This window comes from Podarcis bocagei (genome assembly GCF_964188305.1).
Source record: "Podarcis bocagei genome assembly, chromosome: 1".
Classification (NCBI taxonomy): domain Eukaryota; kingdom Metazoa; phylum Chordata; class Lepidosauria; order Squamata; family Lacertidae; genus Podarcis; species Podarcis bocagei.
In genome coordinates, this window is record NC_138125.1 from 130,825,383 (window position 1) to 130,852,904 (window position 27,522).

Genomic DNA, 27,522 nt, shown 5'->3' on the forward strand with positions numbered 1-27,522 from the left:
GGCTGCATTATCTCTCCATCCGTTGATTTACTGTATTTTTTGCTCTAGAAGACTCACTTTTTCCCTCCTAAAAAGTAAGGGGAAAATGTGTGTGCGTCTTATGGAGCGAATGCAGGCTGCGCAGCTATCCCAGAAGCCAGAACAGCAAGAGGGACTCCTGCTTTCACTGCGCAGTGATCCCTCTTGCTGTTCTGGCTTCTGAGATTCAGAATATTTTTTTTCTTGTTTTCCTCCTCAAAAAACCTAGGTGCGTCTTGTAGTCTGGTGCATCTTATAGAGCGAAAAATACGGTAATCACCCCAGCCCCCACACTGGAAAGAAATGGGTAGCTCTGAAGATATACAGTGGTACCCCGCAAGACGAACGCCTTGCAAGACGGAAAACCCGCTAGACGAAAGGGTTTTCCGTTTTGGAGGCGCTTCGCTAACCGAATTTCCCTATGGGCTTGCTTCGCAAGACGAAAGCCCATAGGGAAATCTCCGGGGACCTCTTTTAAATGCTAGCGGTGGGGAGCAAAGCCTTCCCCCCCCTCCGGCCTTCAGAAGAGGTCCAGGAAGGCTGGCGGGGGCCGAAAGGCTTTGCTCCCCAGCGCCAGCATTTTAAAAGCAGTCCGGGATAGCAGGGAAGCGCTTCCCGCTATCCCGGACGGCTTTTGAAGGCAGGAGAGATCTGCGAAGCCTGGGCGCACTGATGTCAGCGCGCGCAGGCTTCGGCATGCCGGCCACTCCCCGCCAGCAGCGGCAGCGCTGCCGCTGCTGGCGGAGAGGTCCGCGAAGCCTGGGCGCGCTGATGTCAGCGCGCGCAGGCTTCGGCATGCCGGCCACTCCCCGCCAGCAGCGGCAGCGCTGCCGCTGCTGGCAGAGAGGTCCGCGAAGCCTGGGCGCGCTGATGTCAGCGCGCGCAGGCTTCGGCATGCCGGCCACTCCCCGCCAGCAGCGGCAGCGCTGCCGCTGCTGGCAGAGAGGTCCGCGAAGCCTGGGCGCGCTGATGTCAGCGCGCGCAGGCTTCGGCATGCCGGCCACTCTCCGCCAGCAGCGGCAGCGCTGCCGCTGCTGGCGGAGAGGTCCGCGAAGCCTGGGCGCGCTGATGTCAGCGCGCGCAGGCTTCGGCATGCCGGCAACTCTCCGCCAGCAGCGGCAGCGCTGCCGCTGCTTGCGGAGAGGTCCGCGAAGCCTTGGCCGGACAGCTTTTGAAGGCAGGCGGGGGGGAGCAAAGACTTTCGCCCCCGCCAGCCTTCAGAAGAGGTCCAGGACCTCTTCTGAAGGCTGGCGGGGGGCAAAAGTCTTTGTCCCCCCTGCCTGCCTTCCCAGGGGCTTTTAAATCGCCCCGGACAGCGGAGAAGTCCTCCGCTGTCCCGGGGCGATTTTAAAATGCCGCCCGCCAGCATTTTAAGATCGCCCCGGACAGCGGAGAAGCCCTCCGCTGTCCCGGGGCTTTTTAAAATGCTGGGGGTGGGAAGAAAAGCCCTTGTCCCCCCCCCCAGCCTTCAGAAGAGGTCGGGGGACAGACTGTCCCCGGACCTGGTCTGAAGTCGGTTTCCCTAGGAACGCATTAATTGATTTTCAATGCATTCCTATGGGAAACCGTGCATCGCAAGACGAAAAACTCGCAAGAAGAAAAAACTTGCGGAACGAATTAATTTCGTCTTGCGAGGCACCACTGTAGTCAATTTCTATATACTAACAGCTGCCAAATGACTTTGCTCGCACTGGAAGAGATCTTACCTTCAGGAGAGCTTGCAGCCACGGAGATCTCAGCAGGTCATACAAGACACCAACACCATTGACATCTCTCTTATAGAACAGACTCAGTTCATGCAGGACCAGAGAGAGAACATGCGATAAACCTAGCCCACAGACAACATGCACTATTATTGATGGCATCATTTCCACACCCAAGATACAGCTGCAATCGAACTCCTGTTGCAAATCAGGTCTATTATCAAAATTTACAGACTTTCGGCTGCTTGCAATGATCAAATCAAACAAAGCGTGTTCTCCTTGAAATGAGAGCACGGGTTGCGGTGTGGGGCGCCAGGCGAGCCCTCTGTTGCCAGGCAGGTTAATGGTTAGGGCCTGGGGCAACGATTGGATGGCTGGGTTGCTGGGGCAAATTGCATGTTGCAATGTGGTGGATGGGACCAAAGGCTTTAAATATTGGGGGACTCAGCTTTTGCTTTCTCTTTCGCTGAGTGTATTGGATCACCTGCCCGCCCGCCCTGAGTTCCGGTTGACCTTGCTACCCCTGTCATGGGGTCGTCTGCCGTTGGGGCAGGGGCCTAGTAGGAATTTTGTCCATTTGGCTGATTGGCTGGTGTCATTTGGTTTTTGCCTACTACTTAGCAATTCGTCACAACTTGTAAGGTTGCGGTTAGGCATTGGTTATAAAAATTGGTGGAGGATTGGTAAGGATAGGCTGGGCCTGCCCCTCCAATGGTGGTGTGGAAGGGAATTCCATTAAAGGAATCCAGGGGCTTGCCACAATTTCGTCCAATCCCTGAAATGGGACCAGGGCCGGCAAGCCCTGGGGAGCAGGTTGGGTGAGCGGTGAGAGCCTGGGACCCAGCTTCATTGCTCCCCAATATTGTTTTCCCTTCACTGGCTTCCGAGGGAGTTCGGAAGTCAGTTCTGTCCCAGGTGGGGGGACAGATAGTCTTAACCAATGACTAAGCAACCACTCACAGATTATGTATTTTAATAAAGTTGTGGCCAAAATTATGCCAAAAACCTTAAACAAAAATTATGTGTGAATTGTGAATTATTTCGAGGGGTGGCTTGGGGACCTCGACACGCAAAAGCAATTGAAATAGCTCAACACAGTGGATGCTTCAAGTGGTTTCTCCAAATTGAGCCGAAAATACAACTTATTGGTTGCGTATTTCTTGTCTTCCAAGGTAATACAAGCTTAGAGCTTTGCCTAAAGGCAAAAGCCAAAAGATTCTCGTTCTGTAGCTTTTCACCAGAAGGGCAGAGCCAGTGACCAACAAGGGGAGAAGAATGTCATCATTAGACCGCTTTGCTAATGCTGTCTGTCTTGAAACCCGAGACTGTGTAATATAAAAGGGTGTTCTTCGGACTTGGCAGGGGCACCCTAAATCCAGGTTTTCATGATTTGTTAATAAGTTAGCATTTCAATTTTATAAACATTTTAGTAGTGGATTTGTCACATTGCCTTTAATTTCTGAAGGCATCTTTATTAGGTGTTAACTTTTAAAAAAAGGGTAAGATGATGGAACACCTAAGTAGTTAGGGACTTTGTCTCTCTATGCCTAAATCTAAACAAAGCAGAATTTATTCTCTTCTCATTTCTCAGCTGTTATCATCAAAATAATTTCTCTTTAAATATTTAGATATTTTATACCTCGCAGGACAGCTTCATACAGTAAAACAATCCTCTAAAATAAGCAACAGCCATAAAACCACTACATCAGATTAAAATGCAATGGAGCAGCAGTATAAATACCTAAAGTACGTTGGCTGAAATACCAATGTAAAAGAAACTGCATTATTCCCATTGGAATGTCAGTCTCATTTATAAAGAAACCAGAGGCCTTTCTTCTTGGAATAACAAGTTTGGAATTGCCCAAGAAAGATGTTAAATTATTTTTGTATGCCACAACTGCTGCTCGTATTTTGTTAGCTAAAAAGTGGAAAACCCAAGAATTACCAACAATAGAAGAATGGCAGATGAAGATGATGGATTTTTCGGAGCTAGCCGACCTAACCAGAAGAGTCCGTGACCAGAAGGAGGAGGTGTATCAGGAAGAGTGGAATAAATTTAATGATTATTTAGTTAAATTTGTTAAGTTAAATTAATTGATAATAGCTTGCAGATACTTAATTGGCTTAGGATTTTATTTATGTTAAGTGATGAATTAATATGTTTAATTCCATAAGGTGAAGATTTAAGGATGTTAATGTTTAAGTTAAATTTCATAAGAATTGGGATTTGGAAAACCGTTAAAAGGATATGCAATGAAATTCAACCAAGGGGAAGCGAGGAAGTCACTTAACAAAGTGTAATTTTCAATAAGGCTATGATTTATGTTTGTTTGTCTTGTTTGTTTGTTTGTTTGTTTGTTTATAATATTGTGAAAACCAATAACATTTTTTTTTGGGGGGGGGAGGAATGTCAGTCTCATAGAATGGTCCAAAGGCATATGATGAATTTATCTTGTTGACGCTAAGCCGATTTGATCAGACCAGTGGCTGAATGGGAGACTGCCTAGGAACTCTCCTTTAGGCCTTTTGAAACAGATGTAAACATTTCAATTAAAATAGGTATATATTTTCAAACAGACAACAGGCTTTCTAGTTTGTACAACTGGACAACTCTGGTATGGTGGTCTGCAGTTGCGGAGATTTAAGTGGAAAGAAGAGGAATACGTATCTACTATTACATTCATCTATTTTTTTTATTTAAAAAAGAGAATAAACCAATGGTTCGCACCATTTTCATGGCTACGCAACAGGGCAGCTTTCTCCATCTTCTCCCTCATTCTTGGAGTTTCTGCACGTTTCTCTGAGTGGATCATCTGAGCTGTATAAAATCAGAAGCCAAACTGGAAAACAAAGCAAAAAAAATTGGTTATATAGTTAAATTTGAGTTTTTAATAACACTTGAGAATGAAGACGGCGGGGGAATTGAGGTGGATGCAGAATACCTTCTTTGAAGTTTAACTGTTAGGTGTGTAAAATTTTGGAACCCTCTGTCTGGAATAACAACACGAAGAAAATACCATAGGTCTCAGTACAGACTGGGGTGCATTTACGACAAAAGTATTTTCAAACGTCATTAATGAAGCAAATAATAAAAGTTTGCTGTTGTACCCAGTGCTTTTTTCCTATAGAAATGTTTAGGGGTACTCTCATTTTGACTCAAGAAAATCACCATTTTATAGTTCAAATCAGGGAAAATAAATACAGTAAATGGACAAAAGTACAAAGATTCACAAAATGTTCAGGGGCATGCATACCCCTGCGTCCCCCCAGAAAAAAGCACTGGTTGTACCTTTATACTGGCTATGTTACATTTAAGGAATATCAGATTGTTTTCATCTTGACATGAGGCTCATACCAATTAAAAACCCAATATTTATTTAGTGCTATACAGTACTTGCGACTAGTTTCACGAGATTTACATACTTCTGAGATTTTTAAAAAGTTTGCCTTGTTTGTAAAGAGGTAAAGGACCCCTGACAGTTAAGTCCAGTCATGAATGACTCTGGGGTTGCGGCACTCATCTTGCTTTACTGGCTGAGGGAGACGACGTTTGTCCGCAGACAGTTTTTCCAGGTCATGTGGCCAGCATGATTAAGCCGCTTCTGGTGAAACCAGAGCAGCGCACAGAAACCCTGTTTACCTTCCCACCGGAGTGGTACCTATTTATTTACAGTGGTACCTCAGGTTACAGACACTTCAGGTTACAGACTCTGCTAACCCAGAAATAGTACCTCGGGTTAAGAACTTTGCTTCAGGATGAGAACAGAAATCGCGCAGCAGCGGCACGGCGGCAGCAGGAGGCCCCATTAGCTGAAGTGGTCTTCAGGTTAAGAACAGTTTCAGGTTAAGAACGGACCTCCAGAACAAATTAAGTTCTTAACATGAGGTACCACTGTACTTGCACTGCTAGGTTGGCAGGAACTGGGACTGAGGAACGGGAGCTCACTCCGTCACGGGGATTCGAACCGCCGACCTTCCAATTGGCAAGCCCTAGGCTCTGTGGTTTAGACCACAGCGCCACCCGCGTCCTGCCTTGTTTGTACTAAGACAGAAAAAGCCCCAGATGCAGAGAAGGGCAAGCAGTGTCCATTTTCACTCTTCAAAAGGTACCAGGTCAAACAGAAATTGCAATGCATGTACCTAGTTGGAATACAAGCAACTACACTGTGCAGCAAACAAATATTGATGTTTCAAGATTCCGAAGAAGCACAATATCCCACAATAACGTGTTCAGAGGAGGGCAACCAAAATGGTCAAAGGCCTGGAAACGATGACTTATGAGGAACGGCTAAGGGAGCTGGGCATGTTTAGCCTGGAGAAGAGGAGGTTAAGGGGTGATATGATAGCCATGTTCAAATATATAAAAGGATGTCACATAGAGGAGGGAGAAAGGTTGTTTTCTGCTGCTCCAGAGAAGCGGACACGGAGCAATGGATCCAAACTACAAGAAAGAAGATTCCACCTAAACATTAGGAAGAACTTCCTGACAGTAAGAGCTGTTCGACAGTGGAATTTGCTGCCAAGGAGTGTGGTGGAGTCTCCTTCTTTGGAGGTCTTTAAGCAGAGGCTTGACAACCATATGTCAGGAGTGCTCTGATGGTGTTTCCTGCTTGGCAGGGGGTTGGACTCGATGTCCCTTGTGGTCTCTTCCAACTCTATAATTCTATGATTCTATGATCCCAGAAACACAGCCTTACATTGTGTGTTTTCTAGAACCCCCACAATGTGACTAATGTGCCTTTGCCATGTTAAAAGCAACAGCAACTAAAGGAAAGCTCACCATGACCATGTTAGAGAATGCGTGGCTAACATTAACTCAAAAACCTATGAAAAGCTTACGTTTCAGAACAGAACATATGTGTCAGAGCTGCTTCCAGATCCTAGCTCACAGAGGATCACGCTAGCCAGCGTTCACTTTATAAAAGTCTTTATTGAGTTACAGTTTCCATTCTCAAGCTGCCGCGTGCAGCTCTACGTCTTATGGGTTAGACCGGCGAAGCTCCGTCTGAGTCTCCGCCCCCTGTACACCAGCTTAATACCCTAGCCTTACTCCACCTTTTCCGCCTGACCGTTCTTCTCTGGGTCCCTCTGCCCCCCGCGGTCTCTTCATTCCTGGACTCTTCTGACGCTGACCCCCCGGATCCTTCTGTCTCCTTGCGTCGGGCTTTAGGACCTGGCTCCCTTTCCGGGCTGCTTACTGCGCCACCTTCCTGTGTATTTGAACTTGGCGCGCGCGCCCAACCTTCCACTTTCCGCTTAACCGTTTCTTCGCTCCCCGATGGAGGTGTGGCCACTCCTGACTCATGCCCTCCTCCCTGCTGCGAGCTGCCAGAGCTCGATACCTGGCGCCCTTCCTCTCCACTGCGCTCTGTTGATGACGCTGGCCCCGATCTCCAACTGCTGCCCTCTGAGCCCCCTCTGGACCCTTCTTCCTGGGGTGTCCCCCTAGGCTCCCCCCTAGCTCTGGCCACTGGCGCTCCTTTCTGTGAATCTTCCGATTCACTGGAAAGACTCGGAGATCTCGGGTCGTCGTCATCACTCATCTTTTCTTCGGCCTCCTCCCCCTCGCTCTCTGTTTCCTCCCTTGCCCTCGCCTCTGCTCCTGAACCCCTGACAATATGTGAAAACAGCAGCTACAGAAAAGAGGAGGCTACATTGCTCCCTATTTCAAAAAGGCAAGTGTCAAGAGAGCTATGCATGCAAACTCATTCTATTTCAAGGAATGGGTAAAAGAAGGAGAGAATATATTTCTCTAATATAGAGAAATCAGTCCCCAATTTGCTGTGAAAATGCTGCTAGAGGGTCACTGGTGTCAGAAGTGGTTTCTTGAAGGGGTAAACAAACAGATAAAATAAGTAGCCATTTAAGGGGGGGGGGATAAACTGAGGTTGGCGTCCTCTCAACCTTTCCCAGCACAGATGACTTTGGACAGCTTGTGGTTCTGAAAGTACCGTATAAAGTCTTCAAAAAAAATAGTAATTATCCAGGTCATAGCTGTCAACTTACAGATTTGAAAATAAGGGACCAGCAGCCTCGAAAATAAGGGATCAGCAGCCAAAATAAGGGATCAACAATTACTTTGATAAAATACATATTTTGTTGCATGCAAATGGTTTTAGATACCTATTAGGTCCATAAATTACCATATAGCATATATTCAATGCAAAAAAACAGCAACAATTTGTTGATGACAAAGCACAGCTGGACATAGAAAGGGCCCCATTACCTTCAGTAGCTTATTTAAGGGACATCATCAATAAGGGACAACAGCGGGACACGGCGCTGGGATAAGGGACTGTCCCGCCAAATAAGGGACGCTTGACAGCTTTGATCCAGGTGGAGGCAAGTGCAGCAAGACTCCTTGTCCTTTAGTGAAACTTCTCACTATCTGAGCTTGCAAGGAATTGCTCAGCTCCTAGTTAAAAGCTGTCATTGACCAGCTGAATTGCTTGAGGTAGAATTCTTCCCACTCACTCAGACAACACCATCACTGTAGAAATATATATATACAGCCAGTTGTGTCACAACAATCACTCTCCTAGCTCCCCTAAAAAGGGGGGGGGTGCAAGCAATGTAACGTTATACCAACCTGGAAGAGAATATGCTGTATAATTTCTTATCTTCGGGTTTATCCACACAAGACAGCAGCCATTTTCCGTGGCTTTGTTCTGCAGCTGTATTACCCCAATCTTCTTATCGAAGGCAAAGGAATTACTGTCACTTTTACTGCCCTTCTTTGGACCTATATTTAGAACTCGCTTCCTTTCTTCTGCCGTTCTGGGTACTCCACCGTCATTAAAAGATAGCTAAGGAGAATAGAGAGAGATGGGAGGAAGATGCGAGAGGCAGGCGCAGTTGGGAGCGCGTGGAAAGCTGTATTTATCCCTGTGTCTGAAAAGTTAATACCATAAGATGGCAAATCGCTGCAGATAGGAGATAAGGATAGAAAGGGGAGGGAGTGTGAGAGGGGAGAGAGGGAGGGGAAAGAGGAATGGCTCGATAATGCAAACATGTGCCAAAGGGAGAAGAGGTGGGGGAGACAACAAGCAGGGTGGAATTTTGTACTTTGTGGATGGTTCTTGAGTCCCTGGGGTGAGGCAGAAGTGATGGAATCAAACTGTTGCTTTGGTTCCATATTATCTTTTAAAAGCAGCAGCAGCAACAACGACTGCTTTTTTTTAAAAAAAAGAAATGTTTAGGGGTACAGTGGTACCTGGGTTACATACGCTTCAGGTTACATACGCTTCAGGTTACAGACTCCGCTAACCTAGAAACAGCGCTTCAGGTTAAGAACTTTGCTTCAGGATGAGAACAGAAATCGTGCGGCGGCAGTGGGAGGCCCCATTAGCTAAAGTGGTGCTTCAGGTTAAGAACAGTTTCAGCTTAAGTACGGACCTCCGGAACGAATTAAGTACCTAACCCGAGGTACCACTGTACTCTCATTTTGACTCAAGAAAACCACCATTTTATAGTTCAAATCGGGAAAATTGAATACAGTAAACGGACAAAAGTACAAAGATTCACAAAATGTTTAGGGGTATGCGCCCCCCTGGGGGGAAAAAGCACGGCTAATAATAACTACAACAATGATAATAATCCCACACACCTAAATAGCAAATGTTGGTTGTGAAATTTCTCTCCAACATGGCGAGAGTGTGAGTTTTAGTAGGTTCCTGGCTGTTTTTTTTTATAAAAAACCCCAAAACTGCAAGATTTTTTTAAAAGTAAAGGCTGCAGACACTCCAGAGCTATCCCCTCCAACATTTCTCAAATGAAAATAGGGACGTCCCGTACCATAATGATAATTTTACTATCTATACCCCACACACATCTTACTGGGTTGCAGCAGCTACTCTGGGCAGCTTCCAACAGATATAAAAACATAACAAACATTAAACATTAAAAAAAAACACCTTTCCCTAAACAAGATTGCCTTCAGACTGCTTGGGAGTCGAATAACTCCATACCCTCCAACATTTCTCCAATGAAAATAGGGGAAAGTGGGACATTCTGGGATCAAATCAGAAACCGGGACGGCTTCTCTAAATCAGGGATGTCTCTGGAAAATAGGGACACTTGGAGGGTCTGAAATTCCCAGCACCCTTAACAAATCAGTTTCCAGAATTATTGGGGAAGGTATCACATGCATTGAATGTATGGTGTCTATGCCGCTGTAGTCCAGCAGCGTAGCGTGGGTTGTCAGCAACCGGGGCAAGGCAAGTAATTTGCGCCCCCTAACCCGGGGCAAGGCAAGTAATTTGCGCCCCCTAACCTGCCACCGCTGCCAGCTTCTTCTTGCTGCTGCCTGGTCTGGTGTGGTTCTCTCCGCGCTCAGCGCTGCGCTGGGCGGCCGCTGCACTGTCCCTCCCCCAGATAGTCCCTCGCTCTCTCTCCTGGCACCCACCCCCTCCACAGTGGGCGGCGACCCAGCGGCTTGGATTGGATTCGCACAGCCAGCACTGCAGTGAGAGAGAGTGAGTGAGCCAGGTAGGGACAGAGAGCTGTGAGTGCGAGCGCGCCCCCCCCAGATGTTGCACCCGGTGCGGCCGGCACCCCCTGCACCCCCCCACGCTACGCCACTGCTGTAGTCATTGCCTTTAACAGCTATATATTATTTGCACTTTTGTAAACGAATACAGTTATGCCTGCCTCTGATTAGTATTTCCTTCCAGGTTTTCTTCCCACAAACCTGCACTAAAACACCTTCAACAGTAGCTGTTATGTACTGAGTTGAATAGGATCCAAACTGCAGCAATCTGATTGGTCCTAGAACAATAGGATCCAAAATGCAGCAGTCTGATTGGTCCTAGAACAATAGGATTCAGAATGCAGCAGTCTGATTGGTCCTAGAACAATGCAGCAGTATGATTGGTTGGCAGGAACCACCCAATCCTGCTCCAGATAGAAGTGAATCCACAACCTGATTGGCTTACAGTAGAATTCCGGAATTAGACAATCATGTGCAGCCCATTGTGTAAATAATGTATATAAAGCAGATACTGTGAGGGGACTTTCATTCCTCCTCACCACTATGAGCTGAGTAAAGAGGATGAAATCACTTTGCGACTCTGAGTATATTTCAGTAGCTATTCATTTAGGTCTCCCATCTATTTCCTGATTTCCTCATACAGTAGCTTCAGTTGCTGGTATGTCAATACGGGGTAAATCCACATACACTCCTTTGACAACTCTATTTGCTAAGCAGAAGTAATCTGCCTATTTATCGCCAGCATTTAAACAAAGGAGTTATATAAATCAGATCAAAACCATCCATTTCCTAAAAATAACAAAGCATATGGGACATCCAGAGTCAAGAAAGCTGGATAAAAATGGCAATGAATAAATCATTCGGAATAGGAGGAAAGCCCTTGTTGTTTCTAATAAATACAGCCTTTCTCAACCTTAGGTTGTCTAATTTTTAGATTACGGACACTCCAGAGCTATACCTAATTTCTGAATTTCTATCCTGCCTGACAAAACTAACTGGTCTGTGCTAGGTTATCATTTGATTAGGCAGGGATATAAACAAACGAATACTATACTTTCCATAGCTGTACAGGTAACAGAGGTGACAACTTGAATAAACTATGGGAGGGGGCAGATAAGCCCTGCTCCACATAATCAATCACAAGACCTGGCACACACACACAATTTGAATGGTAATGCCCATAAATATGGGGGGGGCAGTCCCTTAAAATATTTTATTGGGGGGACAGAGGGACCTCAGTCCCTAGGAGTTGGCTCCTATGACAGGTAGAAATGGAAACATGCAGAAAATAACTAGCTTTAGATCATTCAGTATTTGACAAACCAAACAGGGGGGTTCTTGTTTTGTTTTCAATGGTAAAATAATGTTCAATGAATTTCAAACACCTAGCAATCTGTATATAATATATTCTGCTTACACATTTTTAATGCTGCTCATCCAATATAGTGATTCCAGAGAACATCCCTTGAAAATTCATAGCCTTTGGTAAGAGTTCTTTATGGCTTGGGGAGAAATCAGCAATCAACTAAACAATGAAACATACTAATTACATAAAGAGGAATGCAGTTTTAGGACTCAGAACTCAAATTTCCTTGGCATGCAGAACTTCAGAGGACTAGGCATAGCAGTTCCAAAGTTGAGCCCTAAAACCAGCATGCATAAAACTCATCCAAGCTTATCCTCTCGCACTCCTGTATCACGGAGAAGTGGAACGCATGTGCGCCCTTCTGCGTAAGAGAGCTTGTGGTTCATGCATGTGCGCTGCCGCCACCCAGCTTAAATGACTCCTCTGTGCTTTTCTCACCTTTCTAATCTGACTCCTCACCTCCTCCCAGGAAAGATGCTGCAGCAGAGCTTAGATCCTCAGCTCCACTCCACGTCACAGTTGTGTGTCTAAGTAATCCAACTGACACAACCCAGTCTGGGGAAGAAGGCACTCTGCCAGCACCTAGATCTGTCTCGCATGCTCAAGGTCACCCAGCATCCTATTTGGGGGATTCCAGAAAGATGAAAAGTCTGCTTTCCAAACCCAGATCATATATGTGCATTCCAGTATGGGACTGCTAATCTTATATATATGCAGATCCTCCAAGTGTCCCTATTTTCCAGGGACAGTGGCAGATTTACAGAAGCCATCCTGGTTCCTGATTTGATCCCAGAATATCCCGCTTTTCCTTAGGACGGGCATGTCCAAAGTCCGTTTCAGGGGTCTAATCCGGTCCGCCCCCGTGACGGGGGAGCCCCCAACATTTACCGTATTTTTCACTCTAGAAGATGCACTTTTCCCCTCCTAAAAAGGGGAAATGTGTGTGTGTGTTATGGAGCGAATGCAGGCTGCGCAGCTATCGCTGAAGCCAGGAGAGCAAGAGGGATCAGTGTACCATTCCCTCTTGCTCTCCTGGCTTCAGGGATAGCCACGCAAAGCCTCTTCAGGGCAATGGGAGGAACGTTTCCCCTCCCCTGACGAGGCTTGGCATGGCTATCCCAGAAGCCAGAACAGCTGCGCAGCGATCCCTCTTGCTGTTCTGACTTTGGCTGGAGAGGCACTGCACAGCTTTCCCCCTCTGCAACCCTTCAGCAAAGTGGGAGGAGAAATGGAGCCCCTTCTGTTTCTCCTCCTGCTTTGCTGGAGAGGCACTGCGCAGAGAGGGAGAGAATATTTTTTTCCTTGTTCTCCTCCTCTAAAACTAGGTGCGTCTTATGGTCCGGTGCATCTTATAGCGCGAAAAATACGGCAATTCGGCCCCTGTGGCAGTATACGTCCAGGGGTAAAATCCTAAAAAAAAGCTCAGCAACTTCAATCCAATAAAAGTTCAACAACCTCGGTCGGCCCTCATGCATGTTCACTTCATCAAATCTGGCCCTCTTTGGAAAAAAATTGGGCACCCCTGCCTTAGGACATCCCTATTTTCATCAGAGAAATGTTGGAGGGTATGGAGTTATGCGACCACTGAGCCAAGGAGAAAAGTAACTAGCCTTTAGAAGACATCTGAAGGCAGCCTTGTATGGGGAAGGTTTTTTTAAAAAATGCTTGATGCTTTATTATGTTTTTATATATGTTGAAAGCCCCCAGTCAGATGGGTGGGGGATAAATAGTAAATAAAATAATGACAATGACAATCTGACATCCCTGTTGTCATCAGCGAAATGTTGGAGGGTGTGATTTATGTGGTTGCTAACAGGGAGCAGAGTCTTCTATCTTGTTGAGTTCACTTTCCCACAGGGTGGGAACTAATACAACTTCAGGGGGAAAGTACTGTTGCCAAACAAATATACTTTCATACATAGAAAGAAGAAAGGTTGCCTAAAAAGGGCCTGACAGTCCTAAAAAGGTTCCAAAGTTCTTCAGGTGCTGTTTATCAGGCCTACCACGTCCTTGAGATTTTGACTGTACAAAACTGAATCTTAAAAGTGCAGGTAGCCCAATTATATATTAAAAAAGGACACCCATATGAAACTTCAATGCATGTGTGCACACAGTCTAGTTCAGTTAAGTAGGCCTCAGGTTTGCATCCTTTCCTGTCCTTTCCATGGTGTGAGGAGATTAGAAGCATCTGCTTTCTATTTTTACATAAGTATAGTCTATTGTTATATTTGAAAAGGACATCATCAAACCATGACCCTGGCTTATTTCAACAAATCATAGCTATGTAGAATGGAGTCTGAAGCTGGCTGTGATTTGTACATATATGCCATAAAACATATTTTGTTGCATTGTGCAAAATACAGTGGTGCCTCGCAAGACGAAATTAATTGGTTCCGCAAGTTTTTTCTTCTTGCGAGTTTTTCGTCTTGCGAAGCACGGTTTCCCATAGGAATGCATTGAAAATCAATTAATGCGTTCCTAGGGAAATCGCTTGCCAGGCTGGCGGTGCGGAGAAGGGCTTTTCTCCGCACCGCAAGCCTTCAGGACAGGTACGGGAACAGAGGGGAAGGCGCGCAGCGCTTTCCCTCTGTTCCCGGGGCTTGCGTGGGAGGAGGGGTTTTCCTCCCCGCCGCCAACATTCAGAACAGCATTCTGAATGTTGGCGGTGGGAAGGAAAACCCTCCTCCCACCCCAAGTCTTCAGGAAAGCCATCCGATGCCGCGCGGCGGGAGGAGGCGTTCCCCCCCCGCCCGGCATCGGAGCTTCGTTCCGATGCCGCGCGGGAGGGAGGAGGCGTTCCCCCCCGCCCGGCATCGGAGCTTCGTTCCGATGCCGCGCGGGGGGGGAGGAGGCGTTCCCCCCCACCCGGCATCGGAGCTTCGTTCCGATGCCGCGCAGGGGGGGAGGAGGCGTCCCCCCCCCGCCCGGCATCGGAGCTTCGTTCCGATGCCGCGCGGCGGGAGGAGGTCCGAGGACAGTGGGGAAGACGCGCTGCACTTCCCCGCTGTCCCGGAGATTTCGCTATGGGCTGTCGTCTTGCGAGGCAAGCCCATAGGGAAATTCGTTTTGCGAAGCGCCTCCAAAACGGAAAACCCTTTCGTCTAGCGGGTTTTCCGTCTTGCGAGGCGTTCGTCTTGCGGGGTACCACTGTATGAGCAAGCCAGGGCTGAACTGATACTACCCTTGCTGATACCTTTTCCCAGGAAAATCAGAGGCTCACTATGTCAGGTTCCTATTGGAAGACCGGACAAATGCTAGAACATTAGCAGTGGCAAAGTTTTTATTGGTGGTTGCAAGAACAAATGATCCCTATATTCTGAACAAAATGCTTGTTTGACCTGGAGGTGGGCTGTATGGATTGTGTATTGCTTTATAATGATTTGTTGGGTCTCTGGACCATAATAAAGATTGATTGATTGATTGATTGACATATATGCCCAAATAAATAGAAATGAAACAAAAATGCCTGGTAGTTTGCAGTGCCAAGTAAATAGGAAAAAACATGCTCAGGTATCAACAACTCAATACAGTCCCTGAAGCTATCAGCACATCATGCTACAGACAAATAGTTTTCCTTATGCGCACATTTCTAAGAAGAACATTTGACGGTGTCATGAAACAAGGAAGAGGGACAAAGTAAGCCTCTAACCCCAACACACAAAAGAAAATTCTATTTTGCAAAGGAAACCAAGCCTTATTAAATGTAGATCATTTGTGAATCTGCTTCCCATCATTATAAATGGGAGGAGAGACATGTGAACATTTCACAAATGACACAGAAGTGGAAAAATATTGCACACTTCACAATCTGCATGAACCTTAATGAAAATTTGTATAAATTAATATTCAGGTAGGACTTTAAACCACGGAGATTAAGCTGAACGTTTGCCACTAAAACAGACAAATGCCGGAGACATGATTCCACCTGCGCCGATTTGTTTCATCTGGGCTTGTCCCATAACCAGAAACACCTGGATTTCAATAGTATACAAAACCAAATTGATTCCTGGTTATGAGTTATCGATGGAACCCTTATTATTTGAAGACATTTGAAGGACATGGTAACGCCCAATGACAGGGAAATGACTGTACGTTTATTGACAGTCACCCAGTTACAAATGGAAAAGGATTAACTCCCCTTTTCTACCTAAAGGAGTTCAACTCCTTTGAAAATTATGATCGTCCTTTATTTTTACAATTTTTAAGGCTTCTAGACACCCCCCCTTTTTTAATCTAGCAGGAGGATTAGTTGAACTATGGACCTGATTCGTTTATCATCAAGTCTCAGAAGGGAAAAAAACCCCACTTACCAGGTATTAAACTGCAGTTCAATTTCGCAGTTGCTGCTCAGAAATTCTTCTACAGGATGTCTTGCCGATTCTGAAAGGGACCAGAAGTTCCCATCAGAATTTACAACAGTACAGTCTCCTAGAATTGCCTAGAAGGAATTGCCTAGAAGGAAAACATTGGCTGGATATTAGTAACTTAAGTCACCTCACTGCTCTAGCTAATCTAGGGACATCCTTTCCTTTTTAATCCGCAGAAACGTAACCAGGACGACTCTTTTTATCAAGGAGACAACAAAGCTTCTTAACTGTTTTCTCACTTAAAACTTGGCTTGAAACACTATTATTTTTGTCTAATTATATTGTATTTCTTCATTTGCAAACCCATTCTTGCATATGGATAGATCTGATCTCCTATGTTTGTTTGTTTTTCCAAATCAGTAGCATGAGGCAATGAATAAAGATATTTATATTTAGGTAGCTCTCCTTTGGCAATACACCCATATAGGCGAATAGAAGCTATTCATGTTCAGAGTCCAAAGAAAGTAAGGCAATCCATTTCTTTGTTAACCAGCAACAACATTAAAGCCGCTACAGAGCTTTCAAACGCAGCTCTGGTTACTGGAACAAATCTATGCCCGTTTAATTATGGGATTCTCTTTAGCTAATTATTACCTCATAATGAAATGGCCTAGGAATAATCCAACTCAAGACACGCAAGGGGCTTCTAGCAATTGCTGATCGAAAGACAATTAAAGCATAGCATTCCACAAAGGAGTTATGAGAAAAGCAGGGTAAAAATATTTTAGGGTTTGGACATTTTAAGATGCAACAGCTATACAAGATTGTAAGCTGCACTGCTTCAAAATGTGCTAAGATACTGGTAAGTGGGAATCTGGGCTTCTGACCCAAAGGCCTATCCTGATGACATGACTGGGGATCAGTGTTCATACTGAAGGTAAAACAATCCCATATTCAACACCAGGAAAGTCAGAGAATTCTGATGGAAACAGAAATAGTAGTGGAAGCGACCAATTGCTGCTTATTCGTCCCATGTGTGGAATGGCTAGCAATCCAGCAAATATGATCTATATTTATGTTGTATTTTCTTCTCAAAGCAACTTACAATTATAAACGCATACATAATATACTTTTTAAAAAAATATTTTGTCTACAATGAGATTCCTCACCCTTTTAATTCCCTCCCTCCTTTTATACTTAGGACAGTGCTAAATGCCCATTTCCAGATTGTAAAACATCTCTGTGTATGGCATGTCTGGTGTAGGGGCCATGTATCATTTGAAATAGAAGCTTCAACCAATGTGTCCAATTTTGTGCGTTTCCAAGACTTTTTAAGTAGCTGGTTAGGATCTCGCTCAGGTTTGAGACAGAGAAATAATCTTGAAAAAACAATTTGAGAAAAATGACAACAAAATGTCAAAATTATGCTTAATCTCTCTCATGAGAGATTTCTTGGTATAATTTTGACATTTTGAGTTTTTCCTCAAATTAATTATTCAAGATTGTTTCTCTGTCTCAAGCCTTCTGGGTGAGCTTTCCAGCTGTTTAAAAAGTCTTGGAAATGCACAAGCAAGAACCCACTCCTCTCTCATTCGAGCCAGAGATTTAACCTGGTTGTTAGAAATCCAGTCCGTAAATATCAATGCCATCTGGAGAATCAACTCACAGTACCATTTTTATTAAATTGTGGGTGGAATAAAATGGAGGTAATAGGGGAAGTTGATGGGAACCAATAACTTTTAAGTATGTATGGTAACTTCCACAGAGCTGTAACTCACAATTTTTTAACAGAAAAACCACCTTGGAGTGATTAGTGAATAGCACCCAAATGAAGCTTGTATTAATTGCCACAAAAGAAATCACAGAATTATTCTTTATTATGAAAATTGCTCCATTTACAGCCACTGATCCCACCATATATTTTTTTTAAATAAAGGAGCTACACAAAAGCCATGATTCAGATTTCCAGAAGTTATCGGCATTGTCTGTATTAACTTGTTAATTCAACTAGAATATTTTTCGTATCTCCCACATCTGTGACAGACATAGTGAAGGACAGCACCTGTTTAATCCAAGATGTCAGCTAACATTATCCACATACACCAAAGGAAAAGTCACAAGAACAATGGCATGACTGTTTTGTGGCTCTCTTCTTTAAACAATACTTCAACAAAAAATAAAGTTTGAACAAAAAAAAGTGTTTCCTTCCACCAAGCAGGCAAAACAGAAGACTCAAGATCCCTGCATGCTAAGCCAGCATCTCAGGCATGACCAAGCAAATACTTATTCCGACAGACCACATTGCTAGCCTTCTGTAATCTGTGTAACAAAACTGCTTCAGTCTTATGAATTGTATATTCAATACATCTTAAGTCTTGGATTGCCATGGATCAGAAGAAGTAGGAAAGCCATGAGTTCTGTAGACAGATCTTAGTGGATACCCAAGACCCAGGCAGTTTAACTTAGAAAGACACTGTGTGGTTCCATAGTGCACTTCAATCCTTGGGAAGCTCAGACAGTCTCTTCAGAATAACAAGCAACATATTTCAGGACTATGCTTTTATATGAATTCCATGTAGATGCCACACTACACATTGCTTTTGTGAAGAGATGGGAAAAAACACTTCGCCACTTTGAAGGGCAAATATTTTTTCTCTGAAAGCTGCCTTGAAAACCTTATTTTTGCTTCTTATAGATTTTCTTTTCCCCCACTGATATTGGCCTCTTCTTTTTCTCTTTTTTAAAGGCCTCAGAACTGCATTCACCGCATAAAGATTCTCAGTCCACCGTAAGTGCATTTCTGTGAAGAAGACTAAAGCTGTGTTCATCGGTGTCTTCTATATTTAGGTGAATTGTTTAGGTGAGCTTCTCGTGTTGAATCTGGTAATAACATGCCTGCAAATAAGGGGTTTTTAAAAATGACAATTAGCATTCTTTTATGTGGGTTGGATCCAGATTAAGCTACTTTATTATTTTTATTTACAGGATATATATACATCTTAATAATCAAAACCTTCTACGGTGTTTACATAAAATACAATATTACCAATAATATCAGTTATCAGCAAGTTAGAACAGCTTTGCGGTTTTCAGATTTCCTAGTTCCAGCTATTGCTGATTACAAAGATTAAGGACTAAAGGTAAGGACATTGTATTTGCGATCAAAGCAGGTGAGAGATCTGACTGATAGTTCAAACAAGCCTAAATATAAATGTGTATACAGAAAAAAATAGATAAACAATTAATGTCTTCAATAAGGATATTATTTATAGGCTTGCCTTCAGAGTAGTGAACATAATGCCTTGCTCCCCATGTTGGAGATATGGATCCATGAGGTCCTCAATCAAATGCACTTCAGAACCCAAATTCCTGATCCTGTCACAAAAAGGGAACAGCTGTTTAAGTCAACCAGCCACTATTTCACAAGACTTCACCAAGAGTACAGAGTGCACACCTATCAACACTGAAATACAAAAGGCAGGGTAACAAGATAGCTATTCCCCAGAGCAAAGGTATACCGTCCCCCTCATGTAACAGATGAAGAAGTATTGTGCTACTGCCAATGGATCAGAGCCAACAGTAGTGTTATCTCAGCCCCATGTAATCAATAAAATGTGAGTAGGACACACTGATTTAGTCCACTCAGACCCAGAACTTTGTTTAATTAAGCATTTCACCTATCTTGGCTCAGTTGCCAGAGCATGAGATTCTTAATTTAATTCTTTAATTTTAATGTTTCAATATTTTAATGTTGTATTTTAATCTTGTTTTTAAGTTGTATTCATTCAACTTGTTTATATTATTGCTTGTTAGCCACCCTGAGCCTGGCCTTGGCTGGGGAGGGCGGGGTATAAATAAAAAATTATTATTATTATTATTATTAATCTCAGGATCATGGGTTAGAGCCAGAGTTTGGGCAAAAGATTCCTGCAGTATAGGGGTTTGGATTAGATGTCCCTTGTGGTTCCTTCCAACTCTACAATTCTACCAGTATTCATTGCAATTGCAAATGACAAGATTCACTGCATTTGCAAAAATTAAAGAGTTGCCCACCTGGCTCGAAGCACCACATACAGAAAAACAGGAAACAAATCATCCATCGACCAAAGGAAATCCTCATGAAGACTCTCAAGGACGCTCTGTGAGATCTCCTCAAAAGTCTGCTGGATCACCTTCAGTTTGTCAGCAGGTGTAAAAGTTGTACTATTAGGAAGACATTTTTTTAAAAAGCAAAATTAAAGCATTTGTGATGCTGGCAAGGCAAATTCTTGAAAGATTTCAATAAGGCAGTAAAGTAGTTGTGAGCGAATTCTGTTTTACCCCATTCTCTAACGAGAAAATCAAACACACAACCCAAGTTTCCACTTTGAAGAAAACAGTAGTTTCTGATACCTTGATGCACACAAAGGATTTACCTATACAGAGATGAAGCTGTCAAAAAGCCAATACAAGAGAACTGCACCTTTTAATTTGGCACATAAATGAAAGCAAGAAATAGGCTGAAGAACAAAAACTCTGGTGCTTTTCATATGCTTTGGACTACAACTCCCATCATCCATAGTGGCCAATGATCAGGGATGTTGGAAGTGGCAGTCCAAAATATCTAGAGGGCTCCAGTTGGAGAAGGATGCCCTGACCAGTGACACGTTAAATTGTGATACATTATATGCTTCCAGCTCACTCGGCAGTAAGTCTATCTGTGTACAATGGGGCTTGCTTCCTAGCAAATGCGTTACCACCGAAGCCTAAGACCAGAATCCTCAGATCACCAAGTTGGAAGTAGCCTTACTGACTAGGACCAGAAAGACAGGACAATAAGGAGTCAATGCTCAAGATTACCTGATCTGTTGTAAGCACTCCACTGCTGAAGCAAAACAGGCATCTTTTGTATTTGGCAATACCTAAGCATAAGAATGAAAACCTATGATTATGATTTCTAACTGTGTATTGGATAGAATAATTCAGCACACCAATTTCAGAAGTAATCAGAGATGCTGGATTAAGACTGCAATAAATCTTAACTTCTAGAGCACCACAATAGTTCAGTTTCTGCATGAATTCCAGTTTCGAGAAGGCTATTTCAAATGGGGGTGGGGAGATGATATATTCAACAGTGCACATCAGGGCTGTAAGCTTTACGCTTTAGTTTGTCTTACATTTAGGGAAGCTTGAGGAATTTGATTTCTGTGAACTGCAGTGCAAACAGACCCGATCCTCACCTCCCAGATTAATGTTCCGATTAGAATGTTATTATATGTGACATAAGTAAAGTTTCAATTCTGAACACCTCTGAATTTAGCTACTCAATTCTTGGTTTCGGGGAGGGGAGTGATTTCACATGCATAAAAAGGGTAAAGGGACCCCTGACCATTAGGTCCAGTCGTGACCAACTCTGGGATTGCAGCGCTCATCTCGCTTTATTGGCCGAGGGAGCCGCCGTTCAGCTTCCGGGTCATGTGGCCAGCATGACTAAGCCGCTTCTGGCGAACCAGAGCAGCACACGGAAACACTGTTTACCTTCCCGCCAGAGCGGTACCTATTTATCTACTTGCACTTTGACGTGCTTTCGAACTGCTAGGTGGGCAGGAGCAGGGACCGAGCAACGGGAGCTCACCCCATCACGGGGATTCGAACCACCTACCTTCTGATTGGCAAGTCCTAGGCTCTGTGGTTACACCCACAGCACCACCCGCATCCCAGTTTCACATGCATAGGTTAGGATAAAATATATTTTAGCCATGGGTACATTGTGAGAATTTTTAAAATTTTATTTTATGATAAAATATGTACTGTATTCAAACGGATTGTTTGTAGGGTTTTTTAAAAATGTGCGTAACGTGAAAACAAGACAGAACAGACTTATGAATGAACACATGCAAAATTGACAGGGAGTTTGATTGCTCTGCCCATCCCTGCTTCTATATCGTCACTATATTAAAAATAGGATTAAAGCTGTGATTCTGGCCAAGTGTAAATTTGATCAATTAAAATGAAAGACGAGGATCAACTTGAACAATTATCTAGTGAGTGATAGACATCTGCACTTGAGAAATGAAACTCTTAAAATCCTTCAGTCACTATTATCCTCTTACAAAATACTTTGGGTCCCCACTTTATGAGAACCAAGCCAAGACATAACTGTGGCTGGAAATATCAATTTGGTGACATGCTGCTGCACTGTTCTTTCTGAGCCATGTCCAAAAATCTCAGCTTCTTCATGGTTGCACACTTGTGCTCTATAGATGCTAGCAGTCAGGATGGGCACAAAATGATATCATCAGGCTGTGCTGGCCCACAGGTGCCTAGTCTGCAAAACACAAAGTTGTGGTTCGAGGACCCGATCCCCGTGTAGTGAAATGAAGACACAAGGACAAGTAATATAAGGTTAATGGGCAAGAAAAGGCCACAACTTTATTGATTACAGCAAGTGAAAAGGTATTGGCTTAGGCATTGGATCACGTGACTTGACTCCACCCACTCGGAGAGGGGCGAGTCTGAAAAAGGGGGTTTATTCACCAGTAGGTGGAGCCTGTTGATGCTAATCCAACTATAAGCTCTCCCCTGATGTCACCGAGGGTCGTGCCATGGCCCCCCGCCACACAGGCATCGGACAGGATCCATGACCGCCGGATTCCTTTAACGGAATTCCCCAAAAATTGAAGGCGTAGGCGATGGCCACACCTAGCCCTTCCACACACCGCAACATATTCCAATGCCTAAACTACCCACCAATACCACAAAAGTTGTGACGATTGCTACGAGGTAGGCGAGAAAACCACAAAGCCTAATGCCAAATGGAAAAATTCCTACCAGGCCCCCCGCCAACCAGGGCGACCAACCTAAGGTCCATAGCAAGGCCAAAAGAGAATTGGAACCCTGAGCTCTAAGGGAGTGGAGGGTGGGTGACTCGTGACGGGACAACGGAAAGTGAGGCCGCGTGGCTGGCGCAGCAACTAGTTAAGTTGCTATCCACGCCCCCTTCTAGCCGCCTGGTTGGTTGCCTGCCTGTGGGGCGTGGGGCGCCAGCCAGGTAAGTGTTGGCAGGGGGGTAACGCCCCCTGCTTGAGGCTTGGATCGGATCCCGCCCACAACCACTCCCCTCTCTTGAAGGAGAGTCTTTTTCTCACTTTGCCCTGTTTAGCAACAACACTGTGGCCTGCCTCTGGCGTGCAGAATGTACCAACTGGACACCTGCACTTTATAAATTCCATACGGAAGGATTATTGCTTTTGCTTAATAGAGAAAGTCCAACTTAACCACATACAGACTATGAACATCTAAAAGGAAACCACAGAAAGCCTCCACCCAAATCAATGAATAATTAGATTGTACTGCATCTTTTAATGAAGCAATGATTTGGGGATCATTTTAAAAAAATCACTTAACTGAAATAATGACAGGCAAGATAACGATAAATATTACATGTCCTTGGAGCCATGCATCTAGAAGAACTGTACACTGTAAACTGTAAAAATGATTGACATATAAATGCCAAGTGCTAACCAAAACAGCAATGTATTAAAACTGACACACACAGTGACTGCAGTCTAGCTTTATTCAATTCAAAGGCTATCAAAGATATGCAGTTAAGAGAACTCCAGATGAAATATAACATACCTTTTTATTTTCACCAAGAATACAGGTTTTCATTGGCCAAAATTTCCTGAAAGAAGTACCATGAGTATAGTTAATTATTTTCCAGTCATGGAAGAAAGGATGTTAAACAAAATAATTTGTTTTCTAACACACTTCCTTACAAATAAATAATTGAGGTTTCAGGTTCTTAGCATAGTGGAATTTCCTCATATATCTGGATCAGTCAAATGAGAGGATCAAAGCAAAAACTTTTTGGCTCATCTTAATGCAAGCTTCCTGGACCTGCTGCCCTCCAGATGCCATTGGACTGGAACTTCCACTGGTGCTACTGGGAGTTGCTGTCTGAAACATCTGGGAGGACACCAGGTTGGGGAAGGCTGGCTTAAGAGCAAAGATGAGATAAGTGAAGAATGCACATTTCTTTGTGGCATGGCCATAAGAAAACCAGCCTTCTGCCCAAAAGACTTTGGAAAGCTCTAAATCTCCTTTGTGAGAGGTGACAATTAATCCCCCGACAGTAACAAACAGGAAATAAGTACAGTGGTACAGTGGTACCTCGGGTTACATATGCTTCAGGTTACATACTCGAGAGCAACAGGCAATAAGCTTCAATAGTCTGTTTTAAAAGGTTTCTTATTGATGATGAAAACAGTTAGAATGCAGAGCGCCTCTATTCCATGTCTTGCTCATTCACTGGCAGAATCTGAGAGTGGGCGGTCCTTAAACCTTCCCCAGGAGAGTAGTTTTTTGACGCCCAGTCTGCGCCTCCCCTCTCTGCGCGGAAGCCTACTGAGCGAGGGCGTGGGTAACAGAGGACCTCTCTCCTCCCCGCTTTGCCCAGGCAAGGTGTCCTGGCACCGCCTAGCCTCCTCCGAGCCCTCCGAACCACTGGAGGTGTGGTTGCTCTCCTCCGCTGAGGAGATGCTGCTTCCCACAATCTTTGGGGGCTCTCTGTAATCCATCCAGCTTTTCTCCTCTCGCCCCTGAGCCGATGGCAGTTCCCTGACAATACGATTCAGGTTACAGACTCCGCTAATCCAGAAATAGTACCTCGGGTTAAGAACTTTGCTTCAGGATGAGAACAGAAATCGTGCTCCAGTGGCATGGCAGCAGTAGGAGGCCCCATTAGCTAAAGTGGTGCTTCAGGTTAAGAACATTTTCAGGTTAAGAACAGACCTCCGGAACTAATTAAGTACTTAACCCGAGGTACCACTGTACTGCATTCTCTAGCCAGGAGAAACACATTGAAGCATGCTTACATTTGCACCCCCAAAAAGCTCAACAGAGCCATGTCTGGTTGTTTGTTCAGACGCAGGACGCACTCCCAGTAAACATCTTCCTCTCGCTCATTGTCTAAGGCGTACAGCATGAACAAAGGAGGGTAGAGTCGCGGTAGCAACACAGGAAGCAGCAACCCAGAGCTTGTGACCACATAGCTGAAAAACACAAAATGAAGGAAGAGCTTTGGATGAACGAGGGTCAGCTCACAGAAATCTTTATTATACGGCTCGGGCTCTCCTCAACCTGTCCTATCTTTTTTTTCTTTTTAAAAAATACTTTTATTTTGCTTTAAGCAAATTGTTGGGGTTCCAAAGCGTTGCTCGAGAGCAAGCAGGCAAATGCCTCCCTGCTCGGCTGTGAAGCCTTGCTTTTGATGCCAAAATAAACTTAATCTGTCCAGAGCACCACTCTCCCGTGGCTGGCTCATTCACTGGCAGAATCCGTGAGTGGGCGGTCCTTAAACCTTCCCCAGCAAAGTAGTTTCTTGATGCCTAGTCTGCGCCTCCCCTCTCGGTGCGAAAGCTTATTGCACAAGGAGGGTGTGGGTAACGGAGCACCTCTCTCCTCCCCGCTTTGCCCAGGCAAGGTGTCCTGGCACCGCCTTGCCTCCTCCGAGCCCTGAAGCTCCTCTCCACTGGAGGCGAGGTCAGTCTCCTCCACTGAGGAGGAGCTGCTTCCCACGATCTTTGGGGGCTCTCTGTAATCCATCCGGCTTTTCTCCTCTCCCCCCTGAGCCGATGGCAGTTCCCTGACACAAATACATATAAATATAGACAACCAAAATTACAAAAGAAAATTCCTTAGAAATAATAATAATAATGAAAAAAGCTAAAAATCTACAAAAAATGTACAAAAAGTACATGGCGTAAAACATAAGCCATTATGGGAAAGAAAAAAGAAAAAGGAAAGAAGAAGAAGAATGAGGAAAGGAAAGAAAAAAAGGAAAAAAGGAAAAAAGAAGAAAAAAGAGAGAGAGGAAGATGAGCCAAAACAAGAAGGCTCATCTATTCTACGATTCTGTTAAGGTCACGACAGATAATTTATTCTTATCAATTCCCTCTATCTGCATTCCAACAAATCCCTCATCTTGGTATCAGGGAACATTTGTCTATGCGGTATCACTCTAAACATAACCAGGTCTTTCTTGTTGAACCCTTGTCCCGTAGATACCGTATTTTTCGCTCTATAACACGCACCCGACCATAACACGCACGTAGTTTTTAGAGGAGGAAAATCCGTAGGCATGCCACCCGTAGGCATTTCCTCCATAACACGCACAGACATTTCCCCTTACTTTCTAGGAGGAAAAAAGTGAGTGTTATGGTGCAAAAAATACGGTAATTATCAACCTGTCCTATCAACAACACATGTTGAGGAAGAAAGACAACCAGTCCAAGGAAAGGTGGGTGGGTGTGATAGGAAATTCACTCCCCAAAGTTTCTGCTCCTCTTTCCACAAAGAGCAATCAATCCCCTGTTCAGTTCTTAAGCTCCTGAGCAGCTTAAATGTTTTGTCCATGTTGGATGACATCACAGCCCCTAAAGCTGGAACAATTGTGTTCCATATTTGTGTGTGAGGAACAACTGGCACTATGAGGTGTGCACATGTACACAATGAGCTCAGGAATATCACCACAGCAAGGGGAGGACTAGTCTGTCAAGTTTTTAATTGAAAGAATCAATTACGCCTAGGATTAAATTGGGGTTAAATTTATAAATAAGAAAATGCACGATAAGGAAAGTGATGTAATATGATTATGACTGTGATTTGGTTTTTTGAAATATTGATATTGGAAACTGCTACAGATAATTACTAAGAAATTCAGACGGAAGAGACTCGAGGAAGTCAAATACTATGTTTATGAAGATGGATGGTACTTGATTGTAATTAATTAAGTGGCATTATGCTGTATTGTATGTTCTTATTTTTTTCCTTTTTTTCTATCTTTTTCTGCTCTATTTTCTGTTTGTTTTTGATACTGTTAATTCTTTTGTATTATGCTTATTTACTGAAAATAATAAATATTATTTGGAAAGAAAGAGAAAAAAGGGGGAGGCCCTAGCCATTGATGAGAGAAGGAGCAGCTTCCTCCCTGATCCTAGCATCCCATGTCAAACATTTCTAAACAGATTTTTATCTACATACCCTGGTTCTGGAGATTCTGGCCTGGAGTCATTTTTTCCACTACAGAATGATCTCCTTCCTTTAGTCTCAGTCACCAAAAGTGGGATTGAACTGCCCTCTTCAGGAAGATCAGGGAACAGGAATCTTAAAATCAAAACGTGTGTAAAATTAACCACAACTCACCAAACTGTGTCAAAAATTATTAACAAGGGTTGCAACCATTTTTTTCAAATATAATTCTCTTCGAATAATTCTCTTTGATTTTCTTTTTTGCAGGGGAAGCTAGCAACAAGTCAACAGCTGCTGGATGATCAGCTTTTCTGCACAAATACATTTCTTTATGCATGTTTGTTAAAAGAGAAAGGTGGAAGTATAAAGGTTTTACACTAAATGAGAGACAAAGTTCATTGGTTTTTTCCTTACCTGACTAGCTGGAAGATGCGTTTGAGGTAGGATTTAATTTCCCTGACTGCTTCCTGCAACAGCCGCCGATTAGCTCCCACGCCTACATACGTCATTCGGTATACAGCAACTAGGGTCTCCACAAGTTTCCCCAAAGGATGCAGGGGAGTATCACATGCCTAAAAAGAAAAGGGTCAGAGAATTAGGCGGCTACATAAAGAAGCAGAGTCTTGATTG

The 27,522-nt window shown here is 44.1% G+C and overlaps 2 protein-coding genes across 8 annotated transcripts in view; both read right to left on the minus strand.

The window, feature by feature from the left end:
• MPP4 (MAGUK p55 scaffold protein 4) overlaps nt 1-16,475 on the minus strand; it is a 46,196-nt gene extending 29,721 nt beyond the window's left edge. For 3 of the 4 annotated variants that reach the window (XM_081171361.1, XM_081171360.1, XM_081171358.1), the window contains exons 1-3: nt 8,311-8,609; nt 4,450-4,561; nt 1,725-1,846 (exon numbers count right to left, since the gene is read on the minus strand). In XM_081171361.1, coding sequence (XP_081027487.1) covers nt 1,725-1,846; nt 4,450-4,534 — 207 coding nt within the window. In that variant the 5' untranslated portion in view covers nt 4,535-4,561; nt 8,311-8,609. Of the gene's footprint in view, nt 1-1,724; nt 1,847-4,449; nt 4,562-8,310; nt 8,610-15,885 lie in introns of those variants that run through there. The other variant, XM_081171359.1, reaches the window with a different exon arrangement.
• A 1,266-nt stretch (nt 16,476-17,741) lies between these two features.
• The window catches only part of ALS2 (alsin Rho guanine nucleotide exchange factor ALS2), a 61,160-nt gene continuing 51,379 nt past the window's right edge, over nt 17,742-27,522 (minus strand). For 3 of the 4 annotated variants that reach the window (XM_081192979.1, XM_081192980.1, XM_081192981.1), the window contains exons 27-34: nt 27,307-27,464; nt 26,905-27,027; nt 24,738-24,914; nt 23,500-23,545; nt 20,722-20,783; nt 19,936-20,085; nt 19,161-19,257; nt 17,742-18,777 (exon numbers count right to left, since the gene is read on the minus strand). In XM_081192979.1, coding sequence (XP_081049105.1) covers nt 18,739-18,777; nt 19,161-19,257; nt 19,936-20,085; nt 20,722-20,783; nt 23,500-23,545; nt 24,738-24,914; nt 26,905-27,027; nt 27,307-27,464 — 852 coding nt within the window. In that variant the 3' untranslated portion in view covers nt 17,742-18,738. Of the gene's footprint in view, nt 18,778-19,160; nt 19,258-19,935; nt 20,086-20,721; nt 20,784-23,304; nt 23,348-23,499; nt 23,546-24,737; nt 24,915-26,904; nt 27,028-27,306; nt 27,465-27,522 lie in introns of those variants that run through there. The other variant, XM_081192982.1, reaches the window with a different exon arrangement.